The following is a 20,694-nucleotide window of genomic DNA, read 5'->3' on the forward strand; positions in this document are numbered from 1 at the left end:
GGAAACTTTTGTCTCCTGTGGCATCTCGCCAGGCAGGCTTGGGATTTGGAGTCAGGTGAACCTTAGAATATTCTCTCTCGTGCTTTTTGCCAGGCAGGCTGATGAGAAGTATGCAGCCAAGGAGTTCATTAAATACATAAATAAATAAATAAATAAATAAATAGAAATTGTGGACAGCACAATCAAGATCTTCTGGGGAAATTTTACCATTCAAAATTCATTGCTTTTAATCTAGTTGTTTTTTTTTTTTTTTTTTTATCAGGGAATCATTCTAATAGAAAAGTCTCAAACAGTTCTGGAGTGCAATCACCCTAGTGATATAAATGCACTTTATAAGATCAACAGCATATTAAAATTCAAGTATGCCAGTAAGGTAGAAAGACCTTGATTACATATTACAAATCCCTTTGCCTTTTGTCTAATTTTAACAGATCACACAGCTGGCATTTTAGAACCACCATGTGACTCTTAACATTACAGGAAAATGACAGTGTGATGTAACATGATCCTTCTGATCTTTCACAAGACTGATAATAAAAAGTAGATGGTATTCAGGGTGATGCTGCATGGGTTACTTTTTGAAGAAGGAGGTTAAAATACTTTCAGCTTGATTCATGCTCTGTATCCAGGTTTGTAGGAGCTCCATCCTTCAGCTTTACGTGGCATACACACTTTCAAGGAGCTGCTTCTTTCCTGATATACCGTGCTATTTGTATAGCAGCAAGACAGACTTTCTGGCAGTTTAGTCCAGCGTTGAGCAGTCACTTGCCTTCCCTCTTTATCTTTGTTCTTATTTGCCCATTTCACGTCACTTTTGGTGGGAGGACATTTAAGAACCTTTAGTATTGTAGCTTATATTGACTTCCTAGGATCCTCTACACCTTTTAGGACAATTTCTTAGCCCTTTTATCCTGCCTGCGACTGTATGCCCTTGATCAGTTCCCTGCCTCAGTGGAACATGGTGCATAGCTCCCCAAAGTGACTGACTGTGCTGCACGGCCACGTGGTGCAGCCCAGAGTCCTGGTTCCTGCAACCAGCATGGCTGTAGTACAGCTGTGGTGTTCCCCACCAGCATCTCAGGGTCAGTACAATCTCTAACATCTCTGTAGCTTCCTTCTCAATACTACCCCAGCTACCTCTGTGCTGAACTGCCTTTCTGGGTAGTCTCAGCGTGTTTATTCCATTTTCTCATGGCATTTCACCAAGGGAGCAGCAACAGAAATTACCCAGTATCACCATTTCATATCTGCTGTGTTGACTAATGTTTCCTTGGTTTTCAAGAGAAAATATGGCAGCTTGATTTCCACCTGGAATCCAGTTTGCAGAGTCTAGATGATTTCTAAGGATTTGGGATGAGATGCATGTACACCATCTTACCTCTTTTGAACAGGATTTGCCTAACCAGGAGCATTTTGCCTTCTCTTCCCCTAAGCATTAGGTGAAATGGGAGAGTTGTTAAACATGATGCCAGAGGCCAGAAGAACTGTTCCTGGCCCAGGTCCAGCACTGCAATTGCCCCAGGACTGAAAGACAGGGCTGTAGCTTCCTGATGGCTCTGCAGTCAGGGTCGGTCTCCTCTGTAGTTTGTATCTCCCCTTCCTGCCAATGCGCCATGGCTGGGCTTTGCAGGTGGCTGCTGTGGCTCCTCTGAGGAGTCAAAGCTGTGACCATGTCAGGGAAGACTACTGGGGTATTATGGCAGCGGAAAGGGTCTTGAGAGCAGACAGCTGAGAACTAGAGGCTTTGAAAATCCCTCTTTCCAACCCTCTGACAAATAAATCCTTCCTTGTCGTAAATACTGTAGTGTTAAACTTCTACTGTGCTGCTTTAACGCAGGCACACATTTATTAAAGCTTTGTGTGGATCTATAAGAATAAAAAATGACTGTTTTAAGCAAAAGAGTTTTATTTTCCTGACTGCTAGATGTTACCTACAGACAATTATTTGGTAGGATGGAGGGCAGCAGGTAAATATGTGTTTATACATTTAGAAGAGTGGGTAGACTTTAGATGTGTTGCAGTTCACAACTGTAATATTGGGGCCAGCAGCTGGGAAACAGGCATCTGTGCAAAACTTCGGTGGGTCCAGCATGTCCAGTGCTAATTGAGAAGGAAACCCCAAAGTCATTAGGAACTTGATGCACCTGGTTTATGAGCTGTTAAAGTTCTCTTTTTCCCTTTCATTTGTCACATTACTTTAGAAAATAAATTTATGCAGTCATGGTGGAAATGATGCTTTGCTGACATTGACACATCCATCAATGCCTTTCAAGCCTATATGGAAAGTTTGAAAGCAGTCTATAAGCTGACGTTTCATTAATTTGCTAGTGGATGAAGTCCCAAGTAATATGCATGGAAGGAAAGCATTCTAGCAAGCACTTCCAGATAGGTGCTTCATGTATTTATTGCTAATAAAAAGAAAAAGGGAAAAAAGGGTGCCGTCTGTCTGTGGGCTAGCTTATCAACAACTCGGCAACATCACGGAGATTAAGTTATTTGATCGTTCCACTTACTTTGGAATTGTTGTTTGAGGTAGAAAAGCTATGATACACTATGGCAATGCATCCTATTCACTCTATTTTTCCAGCTCACTGTCCGTGTTGATTGTACTGTGTATCATTTTACCTTTTACAACATAAATGCACTAAGGTTTTATTTGACATACCATTTTTCTCACAAACTTCTTAGTTTAGTCAATGCAGATAACCAGCTAACCATTTCTAGATTCCTTCATTTTAAATATGTTGAAGAAAACACGAGTGGAAGATCTTATCAAAAGATGGGCTATTATGTCAGCCACAAATTTAGCAACTTCAGCAAAACGTCCTATGTCACATTTGCATCATAAGTCCAGACATTATTAAGAAAGGTAGCTGTAAGTGAAATATAATTTAATATGCTAATGACTAGATAGATAAAAACATATAAACTATTATGATACTATTATAATTATGATACTATTATAATTTATTATAATTCCCACAGAAGTTATGGTCATTTAAAAAAACACTTTTCCAGCATTACTGTGAAGATATATGTCAGAGAACTGAATGCTGCTCTGACATACTGAACGATTCCTTTTTGCCCTCTTAAGACTGAAGTACTCTCCTTTTTTTTTTTACGTTCATGACGTGCACATGTGCCATGTGTAATTGGCAGGCACAGAGGCAATGCTGAACCCTTTATTGGGGTTTAATTTGGTAAAGTAACAATAATCATGCATCCCATTGTCCCTTGGTTTGTGCCTTCCCCTCACTTCTCTTCAGGACTGCTGTGCCAATATGGGAAGACCTTTCTCCCTTGAAGGCTTCTCCCATCCACTCTATACTCAGGCTATCTGCTTCAGTGGACTAGCAGAAATTGCTTAACACTTTTCTGGTAGACTCAATACCACCAGGTGTTTCTTATAAGTGCTGCCAGTCTATAAAGCTGGAACTAGAGCTCTGTGATTTCTGCTGCTACTCAGAAGGGTTGCTGGAAGACGCAGAACTGTAAAAGACAAAAGCAATCTGTGACTATCAGAGCTTCTGTTTACTCAGTTCTCCATCACTTCCTTAATAATGCAAGGAATTTGATGTTGTGATTGCACCTGGCTTAGGCACCTGTCTCTATCTTTAGGCTGTGTGGATCCCAAAGGATGCACCTGTTCATAGAAACTGAAATTATCTGGCAGGAGGACTTACCTAGGCCATACCTTTGACATATCCCCTATGCAAATGTCTAAAAAAATAGAGGCATGAATTTGCTGTTTAGTAATGGCACATTGTTGGGTGTCAAAAGGTATATGCAGCTCTTAGCCCTATAGCACAGCATATCTTCTGTTGCAGAAACACTACTCGGATGCCTTAATAGACAAAGGTGCATTTTCCTATGGAATTTAACAGTGAGTCTAAACACATGTCAGGGCTTTCCTAATGAAGCCTCTGATTCATTGCCTGGGTGATACATCACATACATGACCTGTGCTGCTGTAACAGTAATGAAAATTATGATGGGATGCTTCTTTCACATAGCTCTACTGTCAGGAGGATCACTTTTCTTTAGCAGGAATTTTTATGAGTCCGTGTTGGATCTGGTATAGCAAATTCATTCCTAACTGCCAGACTGTGAACCCAGCCAGGTTGCTGGAGAAACTAGTAGCTGATATTTGTGCTTAGTACTTTTTGTGGATAAAAAAAAAAAAGGCACAAAGTTTTAAGGTGCATTCTGTGTGAATTGAGCTAGACTTCAGTAATTCAGTCACTGGAAATTTGCCTGCATTGTCTATTCCTAAGATAATTTCTAGCAAACGAGACAAGTTATAACAATATCCATTATTTCATAATCTGTGCATTGCATCTCTCATAAAAATCTGCATGTTTGCATTATTACATATTTTTGCCAGTTAATTTGTGTTTTCTATCCATGTTCAATTTGCATTCATTAACTCATAGTTTGCTGGTAAGTGTGTTCTTTCTATACATGTTCAAAGAAATTCTTTAATTCAATTTCTCTGTTTCTTCTCACACAGTCTCACAGCCAGATATGCAACTCAGTCTAATCACAGTGGAATTGCAACCAGTCAAAAAAAGACTTCTAGGTCAGTTAAATATCTCTAATTTATTGCTTGTTAGTGATACTCAAGCAAGTATATGCCCATTGATATTTTCTCCTTTGGACATAAGCAGACATTAAACAATGTGTATTTATGTTATGCGTGCAAGCTTTGCAACGATGAGCTCTGCCATTGGAAAGCCTTGTATGGACTGGAAGGAGCTGATCTGTACTGTATATTAGTAATATTTCTGGTTGTTATGTATTCTGCATCTTTGTATCCTGCATGTAAAATATTGGATGTGAAGGATTAGTTGGTGATTTTAGTGCTCTCTACTCTCTGGCTCAAATCCTTATTTTAGTCATGAGTGAAAAGAAGTTTGGGAGTCCACCCCAATTCCCACTAGCTCTTTTGCGTGTATCGCAAACCCACCTGAGAAGTTGAGTTCACAGAGCCAAGTTCACGCAGAAGCAAAAAAGAGCAGAAAAAAAGAACCACTTCCAAGACTTCTGCTCCATCAAGAGTAGCCCGCACACAGTCCCCATTAACGAGATGCTTTGTTTTGGCAGTGAATTTGACAGAGCTGTGTGTAGGAGCTGACCTGTTTCAGATTTCATCAGTACTTTTACTTTATCACTTCCATGAGCACTAAAATCTACAAGCCAGATTGCGGAAGAAAGAAACTGAGGTCTAAAGCTTAATCTTTTTTCTAGCTTTTTTTTTGTGGGGGATAATTAATGTGTTCATTAATTATACCTTTGCTGTCCAGTTCATTGGTGAGAACAATGAACTTTAAATTGCATAATCTACAATAAAGATCGCATTTTGCAGTATAGCGCACTAACACAATTTGAGTTGCTGGTGATAGCTTGGAATGAGCTATACCATGGTCCAGTTGCTTTGCACCTGCATTTATAGGTCTTCAGTTTTCCTTATTGCTGATGCTCCTGTCTTGTCCACATTCAACATGTTGGGGTTAACAGTCTTATTGTCTAATACTTTAAATCTGTGGCAGTGTTTCCGAAGCCTGTTCAGAGGTATGTGACTTGTCCCTTATTTGTTATTCTCCTCTTTGCATTTCCTTAGCTGCTTAACATGATTCTGAAAGAGTGATTTAAAACCTGAATTCAATTAAAAAAGACAGAAAATGAGGTAAACTGGAAAGTGTGTAGAGCAAATGACCTCATGTGTAATGTGCTTACTGTGACAAGTTCTCGAATTTTGGCATGCAGAATATATGCAGAAGTATTTTATATTTTAACAGAACAGATGAGTTTCCAGTGTTGCACATGCCTTCTCATTGCTTTTTTCATTACCTTTGACAAACAATCTCAGGGCTCTTACTGCCTGTCAAATTAGGGTAATGAGAAGGAGCAAATGGATTTTTAAGTTTGTTTTAGTGCATTCTTCAGGGAACAGAAGATCACTCGAAATCATGGGTCACGGTAAAGGTTAGCATGCGTACAGCTGCAGAGCAGAGACAGTCTGCTCTGGGCTCGGCACAGGGACTAGCAGGGCAGGCTGGCAGCCAGAATGAGCCATAAAAATAACTAATGGATTAGCTCTCTGAGGCTTAAATTGGTAAAGGAAGAGAACACGGAGCTGTTTACATATGTTCGCTAATGAAAATAGAATGATTTGAACATTTCTGCTATACCAGTATATTAAACAAAAAAAAGTTTGGAAGAAATCTAACGTTTTGTAATTCTTTGTGACGTGATTTTTTTCTCCCTTCCGATGCTGCTCTTTCGTAATATAGTGAAACTAACAGAATTCTATGACTCTGGTATAATTTTTATTGCCACTATTAAAATCATCATATCATTCCAATAAGTGAGAAACAGAAGAGGGATATTCTTCTCCTATGGCAAAAGCCTCTTGCTGATTCGAGCATTTCATTTTGCCTATCAGATAACAAAAGTGGGAAGGAGTGGGGGTGCCCACAGAGATGCTGCAGAAAGTTTGAAGTAAGCATGTATTAAAGAATCTTACATCAGAGAACAGATTCAGACAGAAAAAAGATGCAGGCTTACACACACCACGGACAAGAGAGTCTACCTTTTTTTCCTTAGCATAGCCACACAGTAAGGTTCAGATGGTGGCAGCAAATACTAACAAATGAACTGTATAGTCTACTTTATATACTTCTATCTAAAAGGTACACATGCATCTGTAGCATCTAGCTGAAATATGTATTTTCAATATTTTTCATTTAAAATAATAAGGTGGAAGTGCTTTAACCAATACCCCTCTGAAAAATAACCAAAGATGATAACTAAAAAGCCAGCTTTTATGCTAAACACTGTGAAACATTTACTAAAGTAAGAGATATGAAATATTTCTCACTATGTATTGTTGTGCTTCCTAATCAATTTCTGTAACATTTCCTCTTCAAAAGTGACAGATTTAAATAAAAGTTAATATTGCACTTTAATGGTTTTTTAGGCTGAATCTGTTTTAGCAATGTTAATGGCAAATGCAAAGCATTTTCTTACATGTCTTGTGACTCTAGAAAGCATTTTTTTCCCTTTTGTGTGTGTAAGGATAAGCTTTTATTTTCATTTGTGGAGTCTAACTAATTTGAATCCTCCTGTTCATTGTTGCTTACTTGAAATCATTGTTTTCAGTTGTTGGTTTTAAATTCTGGTCTGATATTTGCATACTACCTCCTCTATATGTTGCATTACGTAAAATGAACTGATTTCTGATTATACCATTCCAGGCTTCCAGGACCCTCAAGGGTGCCAGCTGCAGGCAGCAGTACCAAAGTCCAGGGAGCTTCTAATTTAAATCGGAGAAGCCAGAGCTTTAACAGCATTGACAAAAACAAGCCTCCACAATATGCAAACGGAAATGAAAAAGGTAAGTGGTTAAAAGTTACTAAGCTTACTCTACATAACATACAAGAGGGAAAAAAAAAACCACCTAAAGAACCCATCCACAATGGTCAAAGAAATGAATGTAATATTTAGGAAGACCTATGGAGATAGGGCTCTGAATTAGGACTTGTGGTTGAGTTGGGATTAAAGTTCAGAACTGCAGACTTTCAGGATGTTATAATTATATTTTATCCCTCTTTGATGGAAATATCACTGGGTGATTTTTCTGAAGTAAAAATGAGTCCATATTGGATGCCTATAATCTTGGTCCATATTCAAGTCTACTCATACCCAAAGGAAGACTGCCATAATTTTCAGGGGACTTAGCATCTTAGCCTCTAATGGAGAAGAATCAGAATATTATATTTGCATCAGAACATTACATGTATCTATTCCTTCAGAACCTTACCTCGTGTATATGTAAGTCTGAATAGAGGATTGGAAATTAAGTCAAATGTAATGAAATTTTGCAGGGATTTGAATTCAGCGTTCGTGTTTTATTGCCTCCTTTAAACATGAACTTCCTTTATGGAACAAACTGAGATCCCTGGGTCCTTCCATTTCTCCCACCCTGACACTGTTTTCCTGGAAAATGTGCCTCTTCAGGCTTTATATCAGAAAGAATAATGTAAAAATTCAGCTTTCTGAGTTGTGTAACTAATCCAGCCCCTTCCCCCGCTTCTTTCTCCCTTTGTGTAATGAACAGCATTTTATTCATATCTCTGGGTTAGAGTACAGTTGAAAATGATACAATATACATAGTACCCGTTTGCATCCTTGGGGTCTGTGGGAGGAACAAGTATGCAGTGAATGTTCTTCATCCAAGCAACAGGCAGCTATCCAGATTTTTTTTACAAAATTCTGATGAACACACTTTGCCCCTAGCTGTATCTGAAGATATAAAACCATCCTTTCAATAGTTATTTCTTTATTTTTACTATCAGAGTTGAATGTTTTAGATAGTTCTATGGTAGGATTTATTTTATCAAGGACTCATTTATGGCAAGACATCCAGGCTAAAAGTAGAAAGAGATCAGAGTGAAAACTGAGCAGACACTGTATAGTTCACAAATACGATAGTGAAGTTATGAAGTAGGAGATGTGGCTGCTTGACTGAAGGTATGTACAGCAGTTTAGGTTTTAGAATTGCTCCATAATGTTGGCATAAGTTTGCTACTGAAATATGTGAGAGCGAAATGATTCAAGGTGAGACATGCTTGTAGATATTAATATTCTCAGCTTGTTACTTGGGAACTGTCTTTTGACTGATAAGGTTTGCATTACATTGCACATTTACGTGGCTTTTTGCATGACGGATTTCTTTATTTTCCCATTTCTTTACAGCAGAGAATGAGAACCTTGATGAGATTTTTAGTGAATTCATCACGTGCAAGAGGATAAGGGGTGGCTTTGTTTGTGTATAATCATTCAATTCATTTTACAGGATATAGAAAATGTAATGTTGCATAACTACAGAATACTATATTTGAGATGTTTCTGTCCGCTCTTTTTTCTTTCTTTCAAAACAGCAGAATGGATGGAAGAACATTGATTTTACAGGAGAATATAAACCAAATAAAAGTTTGTTTTAGAGTATAAAGCAGAAGTTAATCAGCAAAAATGACTGCTATGAGTGGAAAGATAGCGAAGTGATATTTTTTATAATACCCTAAAAGAACACATGAGAACCTGTACTTGAATTCACCATGCTACTTCTTTGCCTAAAGAGAAAAACAACTGAACCATGCTATATTTTAAATTTAATTATTGTAGTGGTTAATTTTTGAATATTACAATGAAATTTCCAAGTAGTCTTTTGATACTTTTTTTAAAGTATTTGAGGATGCTCTGTGACCTGAGTTTTTTTGAATTATTTGTTTAGAAAAAAACTTCAGCCTTCACAATAGTAATAGTAATAATAACAAACACCTCTTTAAAAAAAAGTGTCACTATACGTTGAAAAACTGATTCTTCCTTACAGTGTAGCACACATAATAAACCTTATAATTCAAATTTTGCTTCTGATGCAGATGCTTGGATCAAGATAACTTTAACAGCTTCCATTGAATGGATATACAGTCTACACACTCTAATTTCTGAAACATAGATCATACAGTAAATAGCTTGTAATTCTGCATGAGTGCTGCATAAATTGAAGTGGAAAAAGAGATGAATTGCGCTAGGTAAATAGTCATTAGAGGTTGGGACCTCCAGACCTCTTCAAGGGCAGACTACTTTTGGTACATTTTTCTCTGCTGTACACCTTCCTGTATGTGCTATAAGGAGACCTTAGAAAAGATATAAGGCACAAGGGTTTTTTTCAATCCAGTTATACGTAATACTTGAAATCCTGCATAACATGGTTTCCAACTCAGTCACAGTGGGGATGGATGTGTAGTCACAGAGTTAAAGAAGACATGAAGGTGATCCAAAATAAGATGTGATACGGGCCTTTTATGTGGTATTTCATTATTTAGTATGTCATTAATGTTACCTCCTTTGAGTGTTGCTTTGGGAGTAGTTCACACAGTAAGAAACTTAGCTCCCCTGCGCCAACATAGGTTTGCTCTTTATTGAGCGCAGCCCAGTTTTCACCCACAGACCCAACCCGTTGCTGTAACAATGTAACTGGTAACTGTGTGTAGCTGTGGTTAAGTCAGGAACACAGAATGCACCAAAACAATGAACGTGCCATTAGCCGAAACTCATCTGTGGAGCTTTAGAGAGCTGATCTTTTTTTTTTTTTTTTTCTTTTTTTCTCTCTGGACTTTGCAGCTTATGGATGGGTTTCAAAGAACACATCTGTTTTCCAGGTCATGTCACCTCTATCTGCTTCTGACTTAATAAAATAAAGACGAAAATAAAACTATGAAAATGAAACTATTTGAATAAAGTAATTATTCTCATTGCTAATAAGGTGGATGCCCCGGGTGTTTTGAGTCCAGCAAAGAAATAATGTTCTAATTCAAGTCAAATCTTAAAAACAAGTATTTACACTTTAGAGCTTAGAAACACTGTATCTGAACGCTGATAAGGGTCTCTTTCTCATGGAGTTTAATTGCCTGCTTTTCAATACGTACTGGTTTTGGCTGGGATAGAGTTAATTTTCTTCATAGAAGCTAGTATGAGGCTATGTTTTGGATTTGTGCTGAAAACAGTGTTGATAATACCCACGAGTTTTCTCACTTTTACCCTTCCGTTTCTCTTCTCTCCCCCACCAGGGGGGAGTGAGTGAGCGGATGCCTGGTGCTTAGTTGCCAGCTGGGGTTAAATCACGACACAATAGAATTTAATAATATAAAATGGTGTTTGTGTATTGTCCAAACTCGGTTTCAACAGTATTTGGTTATTTTGCCCATACCAACTCTGAGAAACTCTGTCCTGGAACTCCATTGTCTGATGATGCAAATTGTTGTTCTTCTGTGGCCAGTATGTACATTTATAGCTAATTTGTTTATGTTTCTTCTGGTGCCAGTATTTTGCCAGTTGTCCCTGGTGCTGTTCTCCTGTGCTGATAAGGGGTAGCTACTTTCTTATGGACAGCTGGAAAGCGACAGTTGAACAAGCTGAATTCTTTTAGTCTTACCAGATAGACTTCCCGTTCCTCCAAACATCCTTATAGCAATCCCTTGCAGCACTTCCATTTTCTACTAACCTTTTTTATTGTAATTCTTTTAGTCTTACCAGATAGACTTCCTGTTCCTCCAAACATCCCTATAGCAATCCCTTGCAGCGCTTCCATTTTCTACTAACCTTTTTTATTGTGAGTGACTAAAATTGGATACTCTAATCTGGGCACCTGCCTGCTACAGAATATTTAGATTATCAGTACCTAACCATGCTGCAATGGGGGACCTGTTGTCACAGAGGTCCTGTAGTCTTACCAGATAGACTTCCTGTTCCTCCAAACATCCCTATAGCAATCCCTTGCAGCGCTTCCATTTTCTACTAACCTTTTTTATTGTGAGTGACTAAAATTGGATACTCTAATCTGGGCACCTGCCTGCTACAGAATATTTAGATTATCAGTACCTAACCATGCTGCAATGGGGGACCTGTTGTCACAGAGGTCCTGTCTTCTCCAACAGCACAGAACACAGCAAAGATCACAGATGAGAAGACAGAGGATGTTGATTATGTACTGGACCCAAGTCTAACCCCACATGTGTCCTTTATTTGTGCAACAGCCTATGAAAAGTGGACTTGAAAATGTCCATTTGGTTGTCATGTTTTTGCTGGGTTCTGGTAGAAATTTCTCTTTTTGCACTGAACACCTGGAGGTGTTGCTGTTCTCCCTTCCCAATGCAGGTTGGGCCAAGCCCTGAAGCACAGAGCTCTCAAGCAGAATGTAAAAGTGTTTTCAAAGCTGATTATGCATTTCAGCAGTAAGGGGATCAGGCCCTAAACAGAAGCCTGTGTTCTTGTGAAATTTAGTTTATAGAAATATGAAATCCTTGTCTTAGGTTGGATTCACTCTGTATCAAAATCACCACAAGGTGGGGACAGATTTCATATAATGAACAGCTGAAGCTAAGTCCCAACTGAAAGCAATGAATGATGCGAAGCTTCAAGTAATACATTTGGTCTGGGGGGGAAATAAATCTTTTCATTCCACATCTTTAAACATACAGACAGACTCTCAATTTCTTGAGAGTGTGTAGTCCACATTCTTTGCGGAAACATTAAGGATACATTTTAAATTGAAGATTAAAGGCGAGTTAAAGTTCTCTGTAACTTTTTTGATGCTGTTTATGGTTTGTGACATAGGGATCAAATAAGTACCAGTGGTTCCAGGAACCTGCGGTTTTTTGCTATACACATAGCACAACAAGCTGTTGATAAAACGGTAAATACTCTTCTTTTTACAATTTTTCCGCCCCCCCCCCCAAATGAGTTTAACATTATATAGCAGGAAATATGGCAAGGCATACATTCTTCTTTTTAATCAGATGCTTTTTTTTTTTTTTGAAGTAAAACTAATAGCCTGAAGCCATACAAAGGTAACAGAATTGATACAACAGTGTGTAGTAGCATCCTGCTGTTCACAGATTGTTACATGTATTCTGCATTAGCTTTGTGTATTCTTATGGTGAATTGTTCTTCTGCAAAATTATTGGGATAGCTAAAGACCCCAATCCTCCTGTGTAATTAAGGCAAGCTTAGTGCAAGGCAGGACGTGTGCAGGAAGGTCCTTGTGCACACCCAGTCCTGGGCTATCAGCCATGGGGCTGATCCCTGGTATAAATTAAGAAAGCCTGAGGGCTGCAGTAATTTCCAACAGCTGCTGTTGGCCCCAGGCTCTCTTCCAGGATCTGAGGCTCACCAGAAAATAGCAGGGGCCCAGCCACAATTCCTGCCTTTGTCGCAAGGGAGGGATCAGTTCTGCAGCTGCCCACCAAAGCTGCTCCATGCGCATGGTGCTACCTGGAGCTGGGGAACAAGCCATAACCTCACCTGTCCCAAAAAATGCTCTGAGGTAACCCTTACCAGTTAAAGTTTTCTTATCTAGTAAGTGGATGCAGCAGAGGTGCTGGAAACCTTCTGTGAAGGTGGACTGAGCTCGTTTAGAGCTGTGGGGTTTGCATATCAGGCTGAGAAGCACACAAAAAACTCTGGGCAGGTGGAATTATACAGCATCTATTCAGGTGGAGGTGATTGGCCTGCCAGGGTACAGTTGTTAATAGTGTTAAGCAAGTAAAAGCTGTTACATTTCTGTCGTGTTACTTTTGTTCAGATTTTTTTTTTTTAAACTAGAACTTCTTACATGCTATTTAGAGAAGTAGATTTTGCTGTTTACGTTCTCTTTGTTAAAGAAAAAAACAGCTCCCCTTTCAGGATGCTCAAAATCCTCCTTTTCGTATGTGTATTATGGCCTTCAGACTTCCAGGTGGGTAGTCTAATCCATACTAGGGCCTTAGGGCTGAGACTGCAAAAATGAAAATGATGCATAACTTCACACTCTGTGCTGAAAGGACAAATGTCTTCAGCGTCCTCATCTACTATATTATTGAGACAGAAGGGTCCCAAGGCATGGCTTTGGCTTCATGGGTGTATGTAACACATCAAGGACACTTTTTTTGCCATTCCATGAACTACATTTGCATTGCATGTTTCATAGGCTTTCTTGTAGTTCTGAATTTGATATACTATAAGCAGGCTTATGCCTAATTCTCTGGCAGTCCCAAGACTGAATGGCAAGACAAGATAGATACACTGAGAGAAAATATGTCATCTGCTGAAATAGCTATCTACCACAGATTTGATTGCCATTACCACTTCATTTCTCTGGTGCTCCAGAGTAACAGTGTTTAGATTCTCAGATATGTCTTGGAAATCTGGGCTTCATACAGAAGAGCTTAACCTTTTTGTGCATTGGTCTGTTTTGCTTAATAAGGGTAGATGACTTTTTTGAAAATCATGGTTGTCGATTAGCATAGTTTGATTATTGCAGAAGGAGTCTTGTTCTCATTCATTCTGCAGGTTCACTGAAGTTTCAGTGTAAACGTAGTGAAGATACCAGAGCCACACAAACGAGCCTTCTGTACCTACCTGAGCTTCAAGCCCAAAACAGCTATTGTTGCTGTACCCATGTAGAGGATATATCACTGTAACTTTCAAGTACTGACACTGGTGAAACTGTTGATATATTTTTTCCCTATGAAAGTACACTGGGATAAGTTCCTGAAATCAGCTACTAAAGGTTGTTAACTGTACTTAAAAACAAAAAAAGTATAGTGACCTGCCATTTTTTGCTTTTATGAGTATTGATCGTATCCATTTAATTTCAGTATTATTCAGTCCTCCTTCTCCTGCCCAAAACCTCAGCTTTCTCGCACATATTTTGCTTTCACTAAACATCAAAACCATCTTTCTCTGGTTTTGTTTTTCTTCCAATATTGTAGCATTTTTTTTCTTCCATGTCTCAGTGTTTTATTATTAACAAGTGATTGGAAGAATTTCTTTATGACTTATTAAAGATAAAATCTTTAAATGGGAAGGTTTAATTTGCATAATGAAATGGTTACAAGGAAGGTGTTTCCAAGGGTCTCTTGAGCTCATAGAAGTATTGCACAACACCAAGATGGTGGTGGTGGTGGGGGAAGGCATTTTTGATTAGTATCCTTCATGTTCCATGCGCATGTAAATTATGTTTATTATAAATCGCATGTAACTGTGTTTTAAATGCCAGAGGATTATGGTATCACCTTCAAGCAGGAGGTGGGAGAATAACTGTACCATTATGGTTCTTTCTGTTTTTTAAGCAGATTCACCAAAAGGCCCTCACCCATCTGCAGGCATGAATGGAAATGTGCAGCATCCCACCAGCACCGGGCAGCAGCAGGTCTCTGCCATACCCTCTCCAAGTGCCAGCAAGCCTTGGCGCAGCAAATCCATGAATGTCAAACACAGCGCGACCTCTACCATGCTGTCTGTGAAACAGCCTAGTCCTGCAACCTCCCCTACTCCACCTTCAGACAGGCTCAAGCCACCCCCTTCTGAAGGCGTGAAGCCCCCTTCATCTGGACAAAAATCTATGCTGGAAAAATTCAAGCTGGTTAATGCTAGGACTGCTCTGAGACCTCCTTTGTCGCTGAGCTCAGGACCCAGTGACAGTGGGAGAGAGGATGATACCCTTTCAGAGTGTGGTGAAATGGATGTCTTAAGTGGCGGGGTGAACAGCGGCGGCTCCACAAGTAGCAGTCCTAAAGTATCACCGAAGTTAACCCCCCCGAAAGCTGGAAGCAAAAATCTCAGCAATAAAAAGTCTTTGCTACAGCCAAAGGACAAAGAGGAAAAGAACAGGGACAAAAACAAAGTTTGCACTGAGAAAACAGTCAAGGAAGAGAAGGAGCAGGTCACTGAAACATCTACAAAGAAGAGCTCAAAAATTGCAAGCTTAATCCCAAAGGGAAGCAAGACGACAGCAGCCAAGAAGGAAAGTTTAATACCGTCTTCTAGTGGGATCCCAAAACCTGGATCGAAGGTGCCAACAGCAAAGCAGAGCGCTTCATCTGCATGCACGGGAAGTAAAGAGGTTGAAAAACTGAGGACTACGAAAGGAAACCAGTCCCAATCAACACCAAAATCTCAACTTAGCGAGAAGGCTTCTCCTTCCTCTGGCCTTGCTTCTTCTGAAGGGAAAGAACCAAGCGCAGCTCTTATCCCGGGGTCCTCTGCGGCTCTGTCGGCCTCGATGGCTGCAAACAGCGGCCAAGGCACGGGAAATGGTGTCGTCCAGCTTCCTCAGCAACAGCAATACAGCCACCCCAACACTGCCACAGTAGCTCCTTTCATTTATAGGTAAGGTCACAGAGGGAAACTGGGTTTGTCTTACCATTTAGGAAAGAGAGCTAAAACAGATAGGGCAATGGTGGATCATACTGTTATGTTTCTTATCTCCCAGTTTCTGTCACAGCATCGCACACATGTTTTCCTAATATTATTTTTTGTTTAATGTTACTGTATGAATAATTCCAAGAACTCCGAGTCTCTACCTTGTACAAAAGCAATCCATCGCAAATATTTGCCATTTAAAATTCAGGATGTTTTGATTAGAAATACAAATCACATGATACATTCCCTGTGCCGCTTTTGAAAGGTCACGGCTGAGTCAGGTTTCTAGTGCGAATATTGTTGTGAGGAGTTTAAGAACCTCAACATTTATTTGCTGATATTCAATAATATTTGCGTAAAATACACTGTTCTCTTAAAAAATCCTAAAATAAACTGCTGGCGTTTTCAGAGTATGTAACAGTACTAGTAGGATATTAGAGGGAAAACCATACACAGTATTTTGGGCAGAGAGAAAAGGTTGCTGTTTGCAGGTCCTTTTCCTGTTTAGTTTTATAAGCGAACTAGGTATAGATTAACTCCATGGAGGCAGTTAGTTTTTACAGGTGATACAAACTCATCTGATGGCCAAAGCTCTGCAATAGAGGAATGAACAGTTACATGTATCAACCTTGTCTGAATTTATTTTGTTATTTGATAGAGCAACTGAAGAGAACCTGAGAGATTTCATTGTTGTACAGCTCAGAAGACCGAGTGAGTGTAGAAAGACTGGCAGGCTGGTTTGAGTACTGATTTCAGATGTCAGCTGTTGGAGGGCTTTAGCTTCAGTTGTGGGTAAATTTAACATCTGATAAAATGACAAATACATTATTAAGCAAAATATACTGGCAGTTTTTGTTAGTGAGTAGTACTGTAGATAGTCTTGGCTAAAGATTAAAGAGGTGCTGAAGTAGGCTCTGAGGGAGTATATATATCATTACACACAACTAAACATAGCTTCAAAACCAATCTGGATGAGTGATAAGCTGTTTAAGTTAATTCTGAACAAAAGCAGTTCAGAAAATCGTATGGGAGGGGGAAAAGGCGTAATATAGGTTATATTTATTCTAATATGCATGGGTAGCCTCTTGAGTTGCAATTAAATGTATCACTGAATGTGCTTAATATCACTGAATGTGCTTCTTTATAACTATCTAGAATAACCTCAGTGATGCAGACGATTTGCGGCATGGTACACAGGATGGCCTACATATGTGTTAGGGTGCATATATAAAGAGAGAGAAAAAGCAGCTATGCTTTGTCTTCAGATGCATGTGTTATTTAATGGCAATTTTACCACATATTGATGCCATTTCATTGCATGATGGAGATATCTTATCATTCTTTTAAGCTTCATCATGAAGCAAAACGTATTTTGAATTTTAAAGGGTGATAGAAGCATGCATCTTCCAGTAAAATTTGGTATTAATAATCATATGTTTGCTTCAAACAAACAGCAAAGGAGACTGTATTTGAAGTTAAATTTCGCATGAAAATAAAATTCTCAGAGCCAAGGTCTGATCTCAGAATGCCATAAACCCAGAGTAATAGACGGACTTTGATGAGGTTACTTCAGTGTGTATCTCTGTAACTGAGAGCAGAATCTGACCCAAAAATACACAGTAACTACATTTCTTACAATTCTCAAGGGCTTTGTAATAGTACACAATGATTTCATACAAGAATATAAATATAACCAAGGATAAAATATCCATATTTCCAAAGTCAGCATATTTATTTTTGTGGACATATGGCAAGTAGAAGTGTGCATAAAGCTGGGGTACTGTATTTACACTTTCTTGCTCTTAAACATAACTGTTTTCTGAGCAGTCACCACAATGTATACACAGAATTTTCAGGTGTGCTTGTTAGCTGCTAAGACAGCTGTATACATCAATGAGTTAATAAACAACAGTTACCATTCAGACTACGTTTTTTACAGCTAGAAGGAATATCTAGGCTCTGTACGTTTGTACTGCTGACCTTGTAAAAAGTTGCAATATAATTTAGTAACAATACGGTGCATTTTATCCAGAATCCTGCAGAATACTGCAATATACTGCAATATACTACTGTGATGAGTTTAGGCTGTTAACACAAGGGTAAGTAAGCTGGTGCTTTTTCTGGTTTGTTGCTGATACCTGCAGATATTTTGTATTGTTTGATTATTACCCAAGAGGATATTACTGTAGATTTGTGAGTAAAAGAAAGTATTCCAAAGAGTTGCTTTGCGGCTGGCATATATTTTGCTTAAACAGAGGATGCAATGCTATAACCGTTATCAACACTCATGTTTTCAAGGAGTTGTGTATTTTTATTAATGGACAGTAGATAGAAAATACCGTTTCACTAGGAGGTTCTGAAATGATATATTGCACTATTCAGCTTTGCACTCTTGGTGTTTTGTCCTGACTGATATCACATTGTATTTTTATGCCTCTTAAACACCATGGCATGGAAATTCATATGGGATTATTACTTCTCTACAATTAGCAGCAACAGTCAGAGTTGCATTTGAGATCATCTAAATGGGTATAATTTAAATTCTTCCATCCTCCTCAGCAAGTGATTATTTATTTTCAAATGCTGTTGTGAATGTGTTATTTACAGCCCCTTACGTGTCCCCTCTGAAGTTGACTGCAGGGTCCGACTGATATAAGAAAGGCTGAAGTGAAAGTAATTCAGTTGCCAGAAAGCTTGATAAGAGAGATACAGCAGGAAAAACAACTAAAAGGAAGGTGTAAGAGACTGTATAAATGTTTAAAGTATACCAGCCACTACTTTAAACTACACATTCTTCTACATAGACAGAATTGGAGGAAGATGGAAATTGTGCCATCTGCCAGAGTCCCTTAGACCTGTATTGAAATTGGCCATAGAATTTAGTTATCTTCTTAGTGGTGCTTGAATTTCAGATGGAGAAGAGTAACACAGAAGTTTAATGCTTACTAGGTTACAGCAAAAACAGGAAAAAGAGGCATTAAAGGAAAATAAAAAGCAACGTAGTCCGAATCTTTCTCTTAAAATGTTACCACAGAGTAACAGTTTAACTGCTCGGTATTTGGAGTTCTTAGCTTTTCTACGCATTGCTCAAAAGTGTAATATAACCTGTAATTCCAAACATTTTCTTGCCCAGAGAAAAGCCTGTTCTATGCAATCATTGTTTTATTTTTTGTGAGCCAAATTGTGTAAATTTGCGTTATTTCCATAAAACGGGAAACATAACTAATAGACCCAGGAGTTAAACAAATGTCACCTCGCTCCATGGGGCAATCCTTAGTTGATGTAAATCATCATAATCTTACATGAAATACGTGTTATGTTGGCAATTAACATTTGCTGTGGATTTGCTCAAACAGTAAAGGAGTATTTCAAGAGGAGAACGTTGAGTTGTAATTGGAAGCATGTACTGCAGTTTAGTTTTATTTTATTGACTCCTCCAGTAACTGTTGTAGGAGCTCGGTGGGTCTCTTTTCCGTGGCTGGAATATAGAATCTTAAGTGCCCAAATCCCAGGGGCTGTGGTGCTCAGGAATTGCTTATTGCCTGAAATTCTGAAAGTATAGAAACTGCTGCAGAGAATTAGCTGACCACTCATCATCCCGAGCTGCATTTCTATGTTGTGCATTGCTTAAATTTCAGTTCTTCAGCTATATTTGTAGTTTAATGATAGCGACATCTGAAAGAAGTTTCAGCACTGTCTGAATTGAGACCTTGCAGAGATACCCTTTCAGTGTCGATCCTGGACTACAAAAACCAGTTTGGCACTCCTTTTGTCCCTGAAGAATAAGAAACTGGTAACTTCAGCTACCTAATAGGTTGGTATAGGGAAGATGGAGCCAGACTCTTCTCTGAAATGCAGGGTGATTGATAGGATGAGAGGTAACAGATGCAAGTTACAGCAGGGGAGATGCTGATTAAAAGTTAGAAAAAATATTTTTATCTTGAGCAGGCTGCCCAGAGAGGTTGTGGAAGCTCTGTCCTCAGACCTATTCAAGAATCAGCCAGACAAGGCCCTGAGCAACTTAACATAATCAGACCTGCTTTGAGCAGGTCATTGGACCAGATGGCATCTAGAACATCTTTCTGATCTAAATTACTTTATGATTCTGTGAGGACTAAAGTGTTCAATAGGTAGAGACAGAGAAAGGAAATATCAGTATAATAAATAAACATGTTACGAGGTACTAAAATCTTCTTCCTATCTCCTTTCCTATATGGTGATTGAAGCAATTCCGTTACTAGAGCATAGCTTCAGGGGTGCATGGGAAGTGCAGAGCTGTGACAAATGAGAAGGAGGATATAATCTGGTTGCACCTCTGGAGGCACAGTGAAATTCAATTCCAGCTGCCTGTTCAGGATGTTTTTATACTGGCTTAGGGAAAAAATTAAACTACTCTTCAAGGATCCTGCAAACACAGCATCTGCAGGGTTTGTTGAAGCCATATTCATGTCCAGTTTTAAGGACTAGAAGCTACTTCTGGTCACCGATTGTGGAGTTAAAATTAAGTTTTCATTAAAAGACATTCTATCAGTTAATTGTGTTTGTTAATAATAGATTGTGCTGCTAAACATACTGCAACTCTTTCTTTAAAAATGTGATGATTCAAAGTTACACTACAGTGCTTTATTGATTTCCGTTATTTACATTACTGTTGTGAAAATAAAACAACAGTCACCACCAAAATTTTGCAATCGTAGGTAGCGCTAAACGTTGCCACCCACCAGTTTTTCTTATGACAAAAACACAGTGTTTAGAAAAATCCTCCCATTTTCTCATGCTTGATTTTCAAGTAATTGTGCAAGAAAAGTTTCCAGTGTAGAGGTGTTGGTTTAAGAGATGGGAAGGGTGATAATAAGCAAAGAAATCATTATAAACACATACTTGATTAATGCTGAGTTAAAACAGTAGCTTGATAATTCAGTTGCTTGCTGTATATGATCTGAAGTT

The 20,694-nt window shown here is 38.8% G+C and overlaps 1 protein-coding gene across 1 annotated transcript in view; it reads left to right on the forward strand.

The window, feature by feature from the left end:
• Positions 1-4,510: 4,510 nt before the first annotated feature.
• NAV3 (neuron navigator 3) overlaps positions 4,511-20,694 on the forward strand; it is a gene marked incomplete at its 5' end in the record, with an annotated part of 145,255 nt that continues 129,071 nt past the window's right edge. The window contains 3 exons of the mRNA XM_009583220.1: positions 4,511-4,579; positions 7,257-7,396; positions 14,679-15,714. Of these exons, the coding sequence (XP_009581515.1) occupies positions 4,511-4,579; positions 7,257-7,396; positions 14,679-15,714 (1,245 nt within the window). The remainder of the gene's footprint in view (positions 4,580-7,256; positions 7,397-14,678; positions 15,715-20,694) is intronic.

This window comes from Fulmarus glacialis, unplaced genomic scaffold, assembly GCF_000690835.1.
Source record: "Fulmarus glacialis isolate BGI_N327 unplaced genomic scaffold, ASM69083v1 scaffold7328, whole genome shotgun sequence".
Lineage (NCBI taxonomy): Eukaryota > Metazoa > Chordata > Aves > Procellariiformes > Procellariidae > Fulmarus > Fulmarus glacialis.